The 16,178-nt window shown below is 42.5% G+C and overlaps 1 protein-coding gene across 1 annotated transcript in view; it reads right to left on the minus strand.

The window, feature by feature from the left end:
* The window catches only part of LOC123630466 (kalirin), a 457,953-nt gene that overhangs the window by 132,236 nt on the left and 309,539 nt on the right, over window positions 1-16,178 (minus strand). Inside the window, exon 11 of the mRNA XM_045540114.1 lies at window positions 1,693-1,884. Within this exon, the coding sequence (XP_045396070.1) occupies window positions 1,693-1,884 (192 nt within the window). The remainder of the gene's footprint in view (window positions 1-1,692; window positions 1,885-16,178) is intronic.

Genomic DNA, 16,178 nt, shown 5'->3' on the forward strand with positions numbered 1-16,178 from the left:
ACATCAAATAAAGAAGAAGAAGAAAAGAAAAAGAAAAAAATCTTGAATCCACATAAGAACTGTAAGGGGCCTTAGGGTTATATAGTCCAAATCCAAAATTGTATAGATGAAGGAACCTATGGCTAGGGACACAGTGCCTTGTACAAGCTCATATGGTTCTTTAGCAGTGGAATCTGGACTAGAATCCTAGCTTTCCAGCTCCATGTACAGAAGGTGGGAGATATAGCTAGGAAGAATTTCTGGAAGCTGTGGTCACCCTTTTGGGAGTGGTAGTTCCATGGAAACCGGCCTCGTGCATCACTTGTCCATGCAGCCAGCACCCCCACAGCCCACATGAGGATCATGCCTTGCTGTTCATGTATGCTCCGTTCCATCACCTACAGGTTCATAATTACACGGGAACACACACGCCTTTGGTTTCTGAGACCATCATTAAGAATTGAGTGAGCTGCAAGCAAGCAGACAACTAGGCAGGAAACCCTGGATTAAAGCTAATCTGCTTGCTTTATAGACACTCATCAGAGAGTGGTTGTGGGTCCTAGGGAGAAGAAGCAGAGCCAGCTTCAGGGAGCTCGCCAGCCCTTCATCTGCCTGGGGAATCTCAGTTTAGAAAACATTATCGTTTCATGTTTTTCTCTGACAGGCACGGCAATGATTCCCATTCATCTCTGCAAAGTGTCAGAAAAGCCTGTAAAATAGTAACAGCCAGGCTTCTTAATGCATTCCCAATATCAAATTTCAACTTAATTGAGTAGGGTTAATTTTTTTTCCTGAGCAGCAATCAAACTTTAATTAATACTCTATTAAAATGAATTCCTGGGGGAACATGAGCATGCATACACCTAATGAGTTCATCTGCCAAGGGTGTTATTACAGAAGATGCTAAATGTGCCTCCTTGCTGGCCACTTACTCAATTTCAGAGTACCCCATGCGAATCAGAAATGAAAAGCAATCATGGGTCTGCAACCCTCTTCCTCTCTATGGGGGCCCTCTGCCCTGCCAGCAGCTTAACACGATCCGTCCTCCCTTCCCCTTTCTCCACCTGGTGAATGATTCAGGCTGGGATTGGAGCCCCACTGGCTCCCTCTGAGGAGGGCACCACAGCCCCCTCCTTTGCTGCCCACCACGCCACATTCAGGCAAGGTGAAGGCCAACTTTAACATCACCCTGCTGCAGACCTCATTAGGAAAATGAAGTCCCTGTTTAAAAAATAAATAAAACAAAATGGGAAATAAAGTAAAAACATAGAACACCTCTGCAAACTTTGTATGCTTCTTGCTAGTAGCAAAGATCTGATCCAAGTTCTGTGGGACTCTGATTTCTGACAGGAAAGAGCAACTACGAGAAACTGGGTGTGGGATGGGAAGAAAGTCTTTGCTTTTCTTATATTTCCCCTTGCAGTGACTATTTCTGTATGAGGGATTCCCGAATTGCTCCAGCTGCAGATTGAATGCTCTAGCAGACCCCCCAAAACTACCTACATCCATGGTGCCCCTTCCTCTCTAGAAATGATGCCCCATAAAGAGACCTAAGTGCAGGTTATCAGGAGTGAGTCGTTAATATTACCAAAGCTAGGAGGCTAGCAACCCACAGACCACCCAGGACCCAGGTCAGACCTTCAGGGCCATTTTACCAGGAAGCCAACCTGACCCTCCCAGGACCCCCTCTCTCTCTCCACTAGCTCCCCTTACCTCTTTGGTGTGTGTGTGAAAGGAGACAGACATGTCCAGGAGAAGCTTCCGCTGCTCCACCCTGCGCACGAAGTCTTGGATGCGCACCTCCAGGTGTCGAGCTGCCTTGTAGATCTCCTCCGGGTCACATTCCCCCGTCTGAGCCAACTGTTCTGCTGCTTCTAGAAGCTTGTCCGCATTGGTGTATGTATTCTGCCAGCAACAACAGTGAGGCAAAGTCAACTTGCAGTCGCGCCTTGCTGCAGCCCACCCCAGGCTCCCCCTGAGCTGGAGCGGAGGGGCGTAGGCACTGAGCCCACAGCTCCCTGAGCTGGCACTGAGGCGCCGTGTGCGGAGCTGGCACGCCGCCTCCGAGCAAGCTAGCAGCCTGCCCGGCTGCTGGCACAGGCGGGCACTAGCTAGGTGCCTCGTCGTCCCCTGGGACTTCTTGGAGGTGCAGAGTCCCTGGAAAGAAGTGAGGAGACTTGCAAGAAGCTCTGTATCCCACCCGCTCCCTAGCCCCCGCCCCCTCGAAGACCCATCCTTGCCTTCACGTCTCAGGCTGAACCGCCAGGATCGGAAATTGCACACCCACAAGGATGGTCTGTGCTTCTGCGTGAGAACACCAGGAAAACACTAACTGGGTGACTTGCTTTGCTTCCCCGCCCCCCTGCCAAGTTCCCCGTAACTACTGGTGTTATCTTTTGGAACAGAGTTATCTCTTTGGAGGGGAATGGGTCGGCAGCTCCAGGGAGCTGACAGAAGGAAGCGGCTGCCTCTGGAGGGCAGAGATGCAGACTGCTCCCACCACCCCTAAAACGTGTACAGGACGGTTGGGGAGGAGTCTGGTGCCTCTGTTTATCATGAGCTACTGCATGCACACGCGCACACACGTGTCTCCAACCCCCATCTGCACACACCAGCCTATTCTCCAGAGCATTTTCAAAGGCAACCGACTTGTAATCATTATTCATCAGGATGGAAGCCACTGCCTTTATAATAATTATTACATTATATGCCATAGATACAACTTTTCCTCAGCAGGCTTCTCTTTAAAAACATCTCCTGATATATCCTGACGTACAGCTGGTGACTCAAGTGTACATATGTTTCTTAATATCCCTAGAAGTCAGCACAACGCCCTACAGTAGCGCTCCCCAAACTTTTTGGCACCAGGGACCTATTTCACGGAAGACACTTTTTCCACAGATGGGGCTGGGGGGGGGTGATGGTTTTGGGATGACTCAAGCACATTACATTTATTGTACACTTTATTGCTATTATTATTACATTGTTACTTGCCACTCACTGATAGGTTTTTTTTTTTTTTTTTTTGAGACAGAGTCTCACTCTGTTGCCCAGGCTAGAGTGCCATGGCGTCAGCCTAGCTCACCGCAACCTCAAACTCCTGAGCTCAAGCAATCCTACTGCCTCAGCCTCCCGAGTAGCTGGGACTACAGGCATGCTATGCGCCACCATGCCCGGCTAATTTTTTCTATATATATTTTTAGCTGTCTATATAATTTCTTTCTATTTTTAGTAGAGACGGAGCCTCACTCTTGCTCAGGCTGGTCTCGAACTCCTGAGCTCAAAAAATCCACCTGCCTCAGCCTCCCAGAGTGCTAGGATTACAGGCATGAGCCACCGTGCCCAGCCACTGATAGAGTTTTGATATGAGTCTGTAAGATATTGATTTGTTATGGTCTCTGTGCAGTCAAACCTCTCTGCTAATGATAATCTGTATTTGCAGCCTGCCCAGCACTAGCATCACCGCCTCAGCTCCATCTCAGATCATCAGGCATTAGATTCTCTTAAGGAGCATGCAACCTAGATCCCTTCATGTACAGTTTACAGTACGGTTCTCACTCTTGTGAGAATCTAATGCTGCGGCTGATCTGACAGGAGGTGGAGTTCAGGTGGTGATGCAAGGGATGGGGAGTGGCTATAAATACAGATGAAGGTTTGTTTGTTCACCCACTGTTCACCTGCTGCCTTGCAGCCCGGTTCCTAACAGGACCGGTACTGGCCTGCGGCCTGGGGGTTGGGGACTGCAGCCCTAGGGAGTGGTAAACAAGCAGAGTAGTCAGTAGCAAACACCCAGGGAGTGGAGAACTGGAATGGATTTATGAGCAATGACTAGTGTTTTGTTTTGCCAATGGTGAAGTGGCCTCCACATCTCCATGGAGTATTCTGGACTCACCTGAAGACCTGGGTATTACGGGCTGAATTGTGTCCCCTCAAAATTCACATGTTGAAGTTCTAACCCCCAATATCTCAGAATGGGACCTTATTTGGAAATAGGATCATTGTGGATGTAATTAGTTAAGTTACAATCAAGTCATACTGGAGTAAGGTGGGCTCCTAGTCCAATATGACTGGTGCCCTTACCAAAAAAAAAAAATGCCATGTGAAGAGAGACACATACACAGGGAGAACACCACGAGAAGATGAAGGCAAAGACCGGTGGATGTATCTACAAGCCAGGGAATGCCAAAGACTGCCAGCAAACTAGAAGTTAAAAGAAAGGCATGAAGCAGATTTCTCCCTCACATCCCTCAGAAAGAACCAACCTTGCTGAAACTTTGATCTCAACCTTCTGGCTTCCAGAACTGTGAGAAAATACATTTCTGCTATTTAAGTCACACGGAGCTTTGTTGTGACAGCCCTAGGAAACTAATACGCCAGGCTTGACTCTTCCAGAGCTGTTGACCCAGCCTGTTGCTTGTCCTGGCATAGAACTTGGAGAGGACAGGGTGGCAGTCAGCAAACACTTGTCATGGTTTTTAGAAATTCTGAGAGAGAGGCCCCAGGGGATTCCTAAGGAATGCTGCCTGGAAAGCAACTTCCCAAAGCAAACACTGTCCCAGTGCTGGAGAGACGGGGCTTCAAAAGAGGAAAAGCCATTTGGCCCCAACTGAGAAATTCATAGAAAAAGAGAGCAGCCTCATGTGAAGAAAGGGGCTTCTCCACTGAGTTAAATGAGTTTGGCATGGAGAGCCAAAGGTAGTTTTCGAGATGAATGTAGATGGATCCTCAGCGGGGCTCCCACACCACCCATGTCCATCCCTCCTCTCTGTCACTGCCAGTTAAAGAGGGGTATGTCAACTGCGGAAAGCAAATGAAGACTCTTGGGGGAAATGCAGGTAGTGATGGGGAATGACAGGCAGAGGGCGCCCCCTGGGGCTGTGGGCCAGGTTAAGGAGGGCTCCTGTGGGGTAGTTCACAATTTCTAGTGTATATACCTACAGCTGATGGGAGAGAGGTTTTTTAGGAATCCCTCAAAGTATCTACCTTAAACCCTAGGGTATCTCAGGAATCCCTAAAGAAAATCAGATGTTGTAATTTGTGGCAAGGCCAAAGTGAACCTGCTTGCAAATTAGGTTTGAGACCAAAAAGAGATAAATAAAAAGTAAACTCAAGTGTCTACTGGGTGTAAGGTGATCGACTTGTCCTGGTTTACCCAGGACTTCCCTGATTTTAGTACAGAAAGTCCTGTGTCCCCAAAATGCCCTCGCTCCTGGGAAAATTGGTATGGCTGATCATCCTACTACGTACCCAACACTGCGAGTATCTCAGGAGGACAGGTAAATATAAAATATGTATCTCAAAGGAGAATAAAATCATCCTTGAGAGAAATAACATAAAACAGGGCAAGTAACATAATAATAGATAATTAGGGGTTAAAGTTTCTTGATACAATATAGGTGCTGAAAAGAAAATAAGTAAAAACTGAGAATAATAGCTACTAATTATTAAATATTTTTCATGTGCCAAGAACCATTCTAAAGGCTCTTATGCATATTATCTCCTTTAACCCTCACAATAACCTTATGAAGTTGATTCAGTCATCAGAACCATTTTACAGATGAAGAAACTGAGGCACAAAGAATTTCTGGGCCGGGCGTGGTGGCTTACTCTGGTTATCCTAGCACTTTGGGAGGCTGAGGCAGGAGGACGGCTTGAGCCCAGAAGTTCGAGACCAGCCTCAGCAACATAGTGAGACCCTGTCTCTATAAAAATTTTAAAGAATTAGCAGGGCATGGTGGTACGTGCCTGTAGTCCTTGCTACTCAGGAGGCTGAGGCAGGAGGATCAAGCCCGGGTGTTCAAGGTTACAGTAAGCTATGATCAGGCCACTGCACTCCAGCCTGGGTGACAGAGCAAGACCCCATCACTCACATAAATAAATAAATAAAATACAAAAAAAAAATTTCTGGCCAAGGTCACATGGCCAGTAAATGGTAGAATTAGGATTACAACCCTGTTGTCTGGCTTCAGAGCCAAGTTCCAACCCATTACACCACCCTGTTTCTATAGAGAGTATAGGCAGGGGCCTAAGAATGGGTAGGATTTAGCGGAGGAGGAAGGATTCTCATAAACTAGCTCTCTTCTTTTTGTGCGCAGGGTATTCTATGTTTATCCCATAACACACCCATTATCATATTCCACAGTGACAATGTATCACCATGGTATTTCCCTACTGGTCTGTGAGCTCATTAAAGGCAGGTTCCATGTCTCATTCGTCTTTGGCTCTCCCATGCCAAGCACTGTGGCTGGTACACAATAGGTATTCACTAAATGTCTGTTGAATAAACAAGACACAAAGATAGGAATGTGTAAGCATGTTTGAATAAGTTGACTCAACCTGACTAAAATTGGAAAGGGGCAGGAAATCAGTTTGGATAAGGTAGGAGGAGCTAGATGATAGAGTTTATAGGGAGAAAGGGACAACACAGACAGGGGGGAAGGCAATGGGTCAGTGTCAAAAGCTGGGCTCCCCACTCTATCTGTGTCCATCTCTCCTCTCTGTTACTACTAGAAGCAGCTTCTAAAATTCAGATCCAATCACATCTCTCTTCTACTTAAAACAGTTCAGTGACTTATCACTGCCTTTGGGGTGAAATGCCTTGGTATGGCATGCAAAGCCCTTCATCTGACACTTGCTTTTTCCCTTTAGCTTCAACTCACATCACTCCCCTACAAACAGCCTATAAAATAAGTTACTTGCATTCCCAGAAATTCATTGCAGTAACTCTTGTCTCTGTGCCTTTGCTTTTTTCTCTTCCTGGGATGCCCTTCCCCTCACTTTCTATTTGATCAACTCTTAGTCACCTTTTAAGAACCAGCCATGGCATCACTTCTTCCAGGAAGTCCACCCCCATACCATCTTCTCTCCTGAGGCTGGCTTAAGTACCCTCCTCTGAGCTCCCAGAGTGATCTGTACCAATCCCCTCCATGGTACCTGCCAAATTCTAATGCGAATGTTTGCCTTTCTCATCCTCTTAGGGGCTGATGTCTTTCATCTCTTTCCTTTAGTGCCTGGCAAAAAATAAGTGCTCCATAAATATTTAGTGAATGAATTAATAAATTAAAGAGTACATCAATCCCCACCCATCCTAATACTCAACACTTGGCCCTCATCAACTACCTGGTACGAGACCTTATGTGCTAGAATTCATGTTCAATCCCATTTGGTTTATCCTACCTCCTGGCACAGCCTTGAAATAGGAATGTGTTTAGAGAATATCAACTAAAGTATTACCAAAGCAATACATTGACTCTTGTCATTGCCCCCAAGTCAGGGCAAGGATCACAACAGGTTTCTGCTCACCTTCTGACCAAATCAACAACAGCTTCTGACCCATGGCCAGAGTCTGATCTTACTCTGGGTGCATTTCCTAGGCATTCTTTGGTTTCCCAGCCTCCTAGTCCCTGCCTTGGACTTAACCTGTATTGACATTTCTCAACTGATAGGCCAAAAATGGTTTATAAGTGTTGGGGCATAGATCCCTCAGCTTTGGGGCTTTCAGGCAGGACATGTAGTAGCCAGAGCCCTTGATTTAGAGATTTGGGCCATACAGATAGTGACATTCCTATTCTTCCCTCTCCAAGCCCCCAGCCCTGTGTCAACCAGGTATAATGCCCTAGATAATTCAACCTTTAAGTCTAACTTAAATTCCCTTGCTGTAGCCTTGATTCATTACTTTTTTGTTTTCTCCCCAAGGATGAAACAGAACATTCTAGGATAATTTGTCTCTAAAAATACAGGAATTCCAGCAACATAGGGATGGTTTCAGACTCCCTGGGCTGAGTCAGAAGGGCAGGGAGCAGGCTTTTTAAAGGGAAGGGGTGACAGAGACAATGAATAAAAACTCTTTTACCTTCCTTCCTTACTCTCTCTGGGACAGATCCGTTGAGGCTCCATCTACATTCATCTAGGAAACTACGTGAGGCTGGAGAAAGAACCTCTTGAAAGGATTAAAGGAAACAGTACCCAGCATTCACACAGAGCTAGGAGTAGTACCTGTTCCTACCTGTCAGCCTGGAAAACCTCATGATCCATGGGATATTGGATAGAGTACTCAGAAGGGTGAGAAGAATAAATAATTAGCCTTAGCCTGAACACTGCTCTGGGCTTGCCTAGTAAATTTTAAGAGAAAGACCTGCATGGATCAAAGTTTTTCCAGGTAACTTTATTATGTCCCCCCAAAAAGCTTAAGAATATTTATAGGAACACAGAAATATACACCAACTGGCAAGGTAATACTCACAATGTCAGATATCTTATTAGACATTTATTAAAAAATTACCAGGCATACAAAGAAGTGGAAAATATCACCTATGATAAGGAGAAAAATCAATCAATCAAAACTGACCCAGAACTGACATAGATGTTAAAATTGGGCAGATAAGGATTTTAAATTGGTTACCATAACTGTATTTCATATGTTGAGAGTGTTAAGAAATAGACGTTTTAAAAATCCTTGCACTTCTAAAGATGTAAAAACACATTAGATCATCTTAACAGCAGGTTAAATATTGCAGAAGATAAGATTACTGAACTTTAAAACATAGCCATAGAAACTGCTCAAACTGAAATGCTGAGAGAAAAAAGAATTTTCAAAAACGAAGCATCAGTGAGCTGTGGGGCGACTTTAAGCAGCCTAATATCCACGTGATTGAAATCCTAGAGGAGGAGGAAGAGGGGATTGGAAAAGGTATTCAAAGAAATAATGACCAAAAAGTTTTCAAATGTAATGAAAACTACAAATCCACAGATCCAAGAAACTCAATAAACCTTCAACACAAGAAACATGAAGAAAACTACATCAAGACACAGAAAAATCAAATCAAACCAAGTGGGGAAAAAAGAGAAAGAAAAGGAAATCTCAAAAAGCAGCCGGGGTGGGGGGAAGACAAGATACATGCAGAGGAACAAAGATAAGGAGGACGGCAGACTTCTCATCAGAAACAGCACAAGCAGAGAGACGGCAGAGCAACGTCTTTAAAGCATTGAGAGAAAAAAACCTGTCAAATACGACCAGTGCAAATATTTTCAAAAACAAAAGTAAAATAAAGGCTTTTTCAGAGAAAGCTGAAAGAATTCTTCATGAGTAGATTTTCATGATAAGAAATGTTAAAGGAAGCCCTTTAGGAAAAAAGAAAATGGTATCAGATGGAAACATGGACCCATATACAGGAATGAAGAGCTCTGGAAATGCTAACTAGCTGAGTAAAAATACATAAGGTTTTTTTTCCTTACTATTTAAATCTCTTTAAAAGATAATTGACTGTTTAAATAAAAATGACAGCAGTGTAGTATGCGGGTTATAGCACATGTACAAGTAAAATATATGACAACGATAGCATAAAGTCCAGGAAGGAAGGAATGGAAGTATACTATTGTCAAGTTCCTATACTATATTTAAAGCGGTATAATATCACTCGAAGGTAAACTGTGATAAGTTAAAACATATAAACCCTAAACCAACCATTAAAATAATAAAGAGTTATAGCTAGTAAGCCAACAAAAGAGATAAAATGGAATCACAAAAATATTAATTGAAAAAAAGGCAGAAAAAGTTGGGGAAAAGCAACCAAAAAAAGTTGAAACAAATAGAAAAAAATAATAAGATAATAGATTCAAACCTAAACATATCACTAATCACATTAAATATAAATTGTCTAAATACCATAATCAAAAGGCAGAGATTATCAGATTGGATAGAAAAGCAAATCCCAACCATATGTTGTCTACACGGAATGCACTTTAAATGTAAAGACACAAGTAAGTTAAAGGACAGAAACCAATATAGCATGATAATACTAATTAAGAGAAAGCTGGTGGCTATATTGATATCAGCCATAGTGGATTTCAGAGTGAATAATGTTACCAGGGGAAAAAGGCATTTCATAGTGAACAAGCAGTTCATTTATCAAGAGGATATAATAATTCTAAACATTTATGAACCTAATAGCAAAGGTCCAAAACATGTAAAGCAAAAACTGATAAACCCATAAGGAGAAATAAAAAAGTCCACAATTATAGTGAGAGATCTCAATGCCCCCTCTCAATATTTACTAGAATAAGAGACACGAAATTGGTAAGGATATAGATTTGAATACTCTCAAACAACTGGACCTAGTTGACATTTATAGAACAGTCCACCCCAAAATAGCTGAATGCATATTCTTTTCAAGTGCTCATAGAACATGTAAAAGATGTTCCAAGATAAACCACATTCTGGGCCCTAAAGCGAGCCTCAACGCATGTAAAGGGATGCAAGTCATACAAAATATTTTCTCTGGCTATAATTGAATTAAATTAGAAAGCAATAATAGAAGTATCTCTGGAAAATCCCCAAATTATTGGAAACTAAATAACACATTTCTAAATAACCCACAGGTCAACGAAGGTGATATCAGTAAACCAGGTGTTTATAGTGTACTAGGCATTGTTAGGAGATTTATCTACATTATCTCTAGGCTTTGGGATCAATCACAAGATAGGTATTACTGATTTCCTTTCACAAATGAGGAAACAGAGGCTCAGAGAGATAATGTAACTTGTTTTAAGAGTGTTACATGTCCAGAGAATGGTAAGCCAGCCTCTCTAACTACAACTTCCAGTACTTTTCGTTAAACCACATGCTTCTCTAAAACTCAGTGTAAAATCTCCATTCCTTCTGCTTCTTTATTATTTTGTATTACACTACTTTTATGAACTTGGTTTTTAAATTGACATTGTAATTGTTCATTTGCAATTGCCCTTTTTTCCCCCTGCAATACCCTTCCAATGTGTACACATTGCCCTCCAAAGAGAAATCTATTCTCCTTTGAAGGAAAGAGTGAGTCTTATCGTATTCATCTTTTCTCTCTCAACTACTCATCAATGTACCTACTGGGCACAGTGCTCTCCTTTCAATAGCCACTCAACCCCAAAACTCTGCAGTTTAGCAGCTTGTCAGCAGTAAGGCTTTGAAATAGTTTCCCTTATCTCCTAATGCAGGCAGTCCCCAGTTTAAGAATGATTAGTGATCCATTGTGTTCCTTTGTAAGCTACATTTCTAAGTTTAGCACTGGAAATATATTTGCCATATAATTGGGGGTTAGCTTTCCAAGATAAAGTAAAGGAGATTCAGTTGAGCACATAAGATGTTTACAATATTGTGCTGATATAGCGCATCATCTACAATCACTGAGAGTGATATAGAAAAATGTTTTCAGTTTTCATCCTGGAATACCAAGAATACATTTCTCCTTCATCTGCTGGCTCTTGCAGGGTTGGAAGGGGATGGACTCTGGCAATGGCAAAGTGGTCTTTGGTGTGAAGTAGTAGGAAGGAACAGAGGAAACTACCTCTGGGTACCAGTAATGGATTGACCCACCACATGACATCTGCTAAAAGGACAACATCTTCTTAGGTGCCCTGAATAATAGAACAAACAAGTTGCCTCCATTAGAATAACTTATATGTCCAAATAAGGAGTGTATAATGAGCAGTTCTAACCAGATGCTCCTTAAGTTGAAGGATATCTGTATAAATCTTCAGGTACTAATTGAGACTCATACTAAAAATAACTATTGCAGATGCCGACACCTCCCTACACAAATAGTTTGGGTACTGAGATTATCTCTGGGAATTTAAACACCGATGTTATCACATGTACATATGCAATCATCACCCTGTCCATTCTTATACACATCTCTACTTGCTGGAGAGTATTTTTTTTCCTTTATGTCTAAAATGCTTCATCACCTTTTCCTATAAATGGCATATTTTTGGAATTCCACATTTTTTTAAACTAAAGTTTTATCTTCCTGCGATCTAACTTTGGATGTTTAAGAATGTACCTAGGCCTAGAAATTCTGAGAAAAGAATTGCAGTTGTTCTTTGTTGGGGTGTTCTCTCTTTCACTGATTCTTTTTCTTTCTTTCCAATCCTCAGCAACCCTCTTCATTTACATATTATGCTTTGAAGGAATGTCCATATATTTCCTCTTGGCTGTAGACTGGAAGTTGAATATCTCACGCTCTTAGGCAAGAAAGCAAAAGAAATAATGAGAATTAACTGTTAGCATGGTATTTACTTAATATAATAATAACAGCTATGAAACACCCTGTTTCTGGACCAAAAGGCAGAATCAATCTTAGAAGTTGTCAGTACATGTTACAAGATATGATTTGACAGAAAACACCAGGTCTAGCCTGCAAGAAAAGACCAGCTCAGATACTAGAAATTATGGCCACCCTCAGGGTCCTGAGACGCAAACTAGGGAAGGAAGGATTTTTTCCCTGACCCCTCCCCACCTACAGTGGAAGGCTGCATCAGGGCTGTGAGCCAGGCCTGGGAGAGCCAGGACTGGCACTCAGACTTGAACACAAAGAATATGGTGCAGACAGGAAGGGGACTAGAGCCAGAGGTTGGCCCAGAGCTGCTGCCTGGGACGAACCAGAGGGAGCCATGGAGAGCAAAGAGAGCTGAGCAATTAGGAAATCAAAACCAGGAGAGCACCACCCAGAGACACAAAGTTCTGAAGACTGTGGAGAGAAGCTTCTGATCCTCTTCCCACTGAGCAGGCCCCAGATGTAGATGGCATTCATATTGCTGCTGGGAAGCAGCCCATCACCTCTGGAATTTGGTAACACAACCTCCACTCCTCTGGCCACCCTTCCCCTCCCTCCTTTCCCTCGCTCTACTCAAATTGGCAAAATAATGAAGGGGAACATGTATCCATGATAGAAGAATGTAGGCAAAAATATTTTAAAACTGAAGAAGATAGACATAAGTATTCAGACATGGATAGATACATAGAATGGCCCTTGTGGAAATTCATTCTCGCGTGGAATTCTTGAAGCCAAAGAAGCAAGCAGTTGGTGAGACAGCATCCCCATGGAACAGAATGAGGCCACCTGCTGCAGGGTTTGGCAATTCAAGAGCCGGGGGGTGGGGGGAATGTACCCAAAGCAATGTTCTCTCTTAAAAGATGTAACTGCAGTGTTGCTGTTTTTCCTGTTTTCTGTATTCTATGTTTGGCTGTCAGTGGGAGGCAGTGGGTGTGAGAGGGAGAAGACAGGGCTTTGGAAAGACAAGATAGTTGGCTTGAAAATACTGCTGAAAACTGTGGGGCATGTGGATTTATTTTTCTCTTCTGTTCCACTCCTACAGGGGGCAGAGGGGAAAAGGCTGTACCTGACCAAGGGAGATGTGGGTCGGAGGATGCAGTGACCAAAGCACAGCCCACACTTCTGCTCCCACCCAGTTAGTACAGTGCTCCTTCCAGCCCTTTCACCCTGTCTTGGTCACAGATCACCCTGTGGGCCCAGGCTGCCCGTCTATATGTAGGTCTGCAGGGAGCCCACAGCCTCTGACCTAAGAGCAGAGGTCCCCGCCCTGCTAATGGTGATGTTCCCGCTCACTTTCCACGTTCCCAAACTCTGCACTCTTTCTACCTGTCTTAGTCCATTCACGCTGCTATAACAAAAATACTTTAAATTTATAAATAAAATGTATTGCTCACAAGTCTGGAAGCAGAGAAGTCCAAGATCAAGGTGCCAGCAGATTCGGTGTTTGGTGAGGGCCCCATTTCCTGTCTCGTATTAATAAATGGCGTCTTCTTGCTGTGTGCTCATATGGTGGAAGGGGCTAGCTCGCTCTCTGGGGCCTCTTTTATAAGGTACTAATCTCATTTATGAGGGTTCGGCCCTCATGACCTAATAACCTCCCAAAGGCCCCACTTCCAAATACTATCCTATTGGGGTTTAGGTTTCAGCATATAAATTCGGGGGAAACACAAACATTCAGACCACACAACTCCCTGCCCCTGGTTTTACTGTAGCTGATCTCCCTGGGTTTGATCCACAGGTAATGTGGATCAGAGTTTCTCAATGGCAACACTGTTAACATTTTGGGCTGGATAATTCTTTGCTTAGGGGGCTCTCATGGGTTGAATTGTGTCCCCCTAAAACACAGGGGGGAAGCTCTAACCCCCAGTACCTCAGAACATGACCTTATTCGGAAATGATGTTGTTGCAGATGTAACAAGATGAGAACATACTGGAATAGAGTAGGCCCATGATGCGATACATCATATAAAAAGATGGCCACATGAGGATACAGATACACACGGACAGTGACATGAAGGCCGAGCAGGTGTGGTGCGGCAAAAGCCAGAGAATGCCAAAGCCGTCAGCAAGGCATCAGAAGTGCAAAGAGAGGCCTGGAACAGATGGTCCCTCATAGTCCTCAGAAGGAACCAACTCTGCTGACACTTCAATCTCGGATTTCTGGCCTCCAGAACAGTGAGACAATACATTTCTGTGGTTTTAATCCATTCGGTTTGTGGGACTTTGTTTCAGTAGCCCTAGGGAACAAATACAGGAGCTGTCCTGTGCACTGTAGGATGCTTAGCAGCATCCCTGGCCTCTACCCACAGGATGCCAACAACAGCCCCTTCCCCAGATGTGATAACCAGGACTGTCCCCAGATGCTGCCAAATATCCCAGGGCAACAAAACTTGTCTTCCAGTTGAGAACCACTGTTTTAGACCATAAGGCCATGCAGAGCCCCACAGAGGGAGAACATACAAGCCCCAGCCCACAATGTTTCTGATAACCATCCTGATGGCAGGAGACTTAAGGAATCATCTATTCCTCTGGTGCCCACAGGATGGGGCGAGGTCAGGGGGTGGAAAGGGCAGAGAAAGGAGCTTGGGGGGAAAAACTCAGTGCCCAAGTGTACTCTAGGCCACTTGAATCAGGGTGGGCTGAGGAGGGGGCTGGGGGAGTGCCTGGCAGCTATAGATTTTAAAAGCTTCCCAGGTGTCTCCAATTGTAGCCACTCACCTACAACCTTTGAACTAAGTAAGGGCAGGGCTCAAAGCCTGGGCTGAAATTCCAACGCCGGAGAAATCTAGTTTTTTGCTTTAAAGTGACTCAGGGGAACTAAGGACTGTGATATATTTAACACCTTGCTTAGCAATTTAAATACAGTAACTGTGGTTTATAAAAGTAAAAACTAGAAATAACCAAAATGTTCAACAATAGGGGAATAGTTCACTGCACTGTGGTACATCCACATGATAAAATATCATCCAGTCACTACAATTATGTTTTTGAAGAATATTTAATGACTTGAAGAAATGTTCCTAATGTAATATTAAGTGAAGAAATCAGGATAAACCAAAGTATAGTTCTAATTTTATTATCTATCAAAAATACCACTACTAATAATGATAGCTATTATTTAAACATTATTATATGTGGTAGATTATGCTATTATATCATGTTATAGATAAGAAAACTGAGGCTTGAAAAAGTGAAAGAACTTAAGCTCATATGGCCAGTAAATGGTGGATCTGTAATTCACATTTGTTTGATACCAAGCAAAACAATCTTAATATTGTACTACGCGGAATGGAAATTTGCCAGTAAATATTAACAGTGGTTATCCCTGAGTGATATTAGGGACAAATTTTCTTTTCCACTATTTCTTTGTTTTTTAATTCTTTTATGATGAACATGTATTAATTTTATAATTAGAAAAAATGGAAAAATAACTTAAAATATAAAAATTTTATGCAGGGCATTATTTAGAAATTATTCCAAAAAATAAACAGAAAATTTTGCATTTATAAGTTTACTTATTTTTGTATTTGTAAGAAGAAAGATGTACAAGACTATTGGTAGGAATATGTCAGTATAGCCATTATGGAAAACAGTATGGAGGTTCTTCAAAAAATTAAAAATATAACTACCATATGATCCAGCAATCCCATTACTGGTATATGTCCAAAGGAAATGAAATCAGTATGTTGAAGAGATATCTGCATTCCCATGTTTGTTGCAGCACTATTCACAATAGCCAAGATGTGGAATCAACCTAAGTGTCCATCAATGTATGAATGGATAAAGAAAATATGGTATATATACATAATGGAATACTATTATATACTATACATTATTATATACTATATACTATTATGTATTACAATATATTATAATGTTATATAATTGTACACTGTATTAGTATATATTCTTATATATAAAATATACTGTATACATATTAATATATATACTACACATATATTATATACTATATATAGAATATACTATATACTATTCAGTCATAAAAAAGAAGGACATTCTGTAGTTTGCAACAACTTGAATGGACCTGGAGGATACTATGTTAAGTGAAATAAGCCAGGCACAAAAAGACAAATACCAGGT

This window comes from Lemur catta, chromosome 1 (assembly GCF_020740605.2).
Source record: "Lemur catta isolate mLemCat1 chromosome 1, mLemCat1.pri, whole genome shotgun sequence".
Taxonomy (NCBI): Eukaryota; Metazoa; Chordata; class Mammalia; order Primates; family Lemuridae; genus Lemur; species Lemur catta.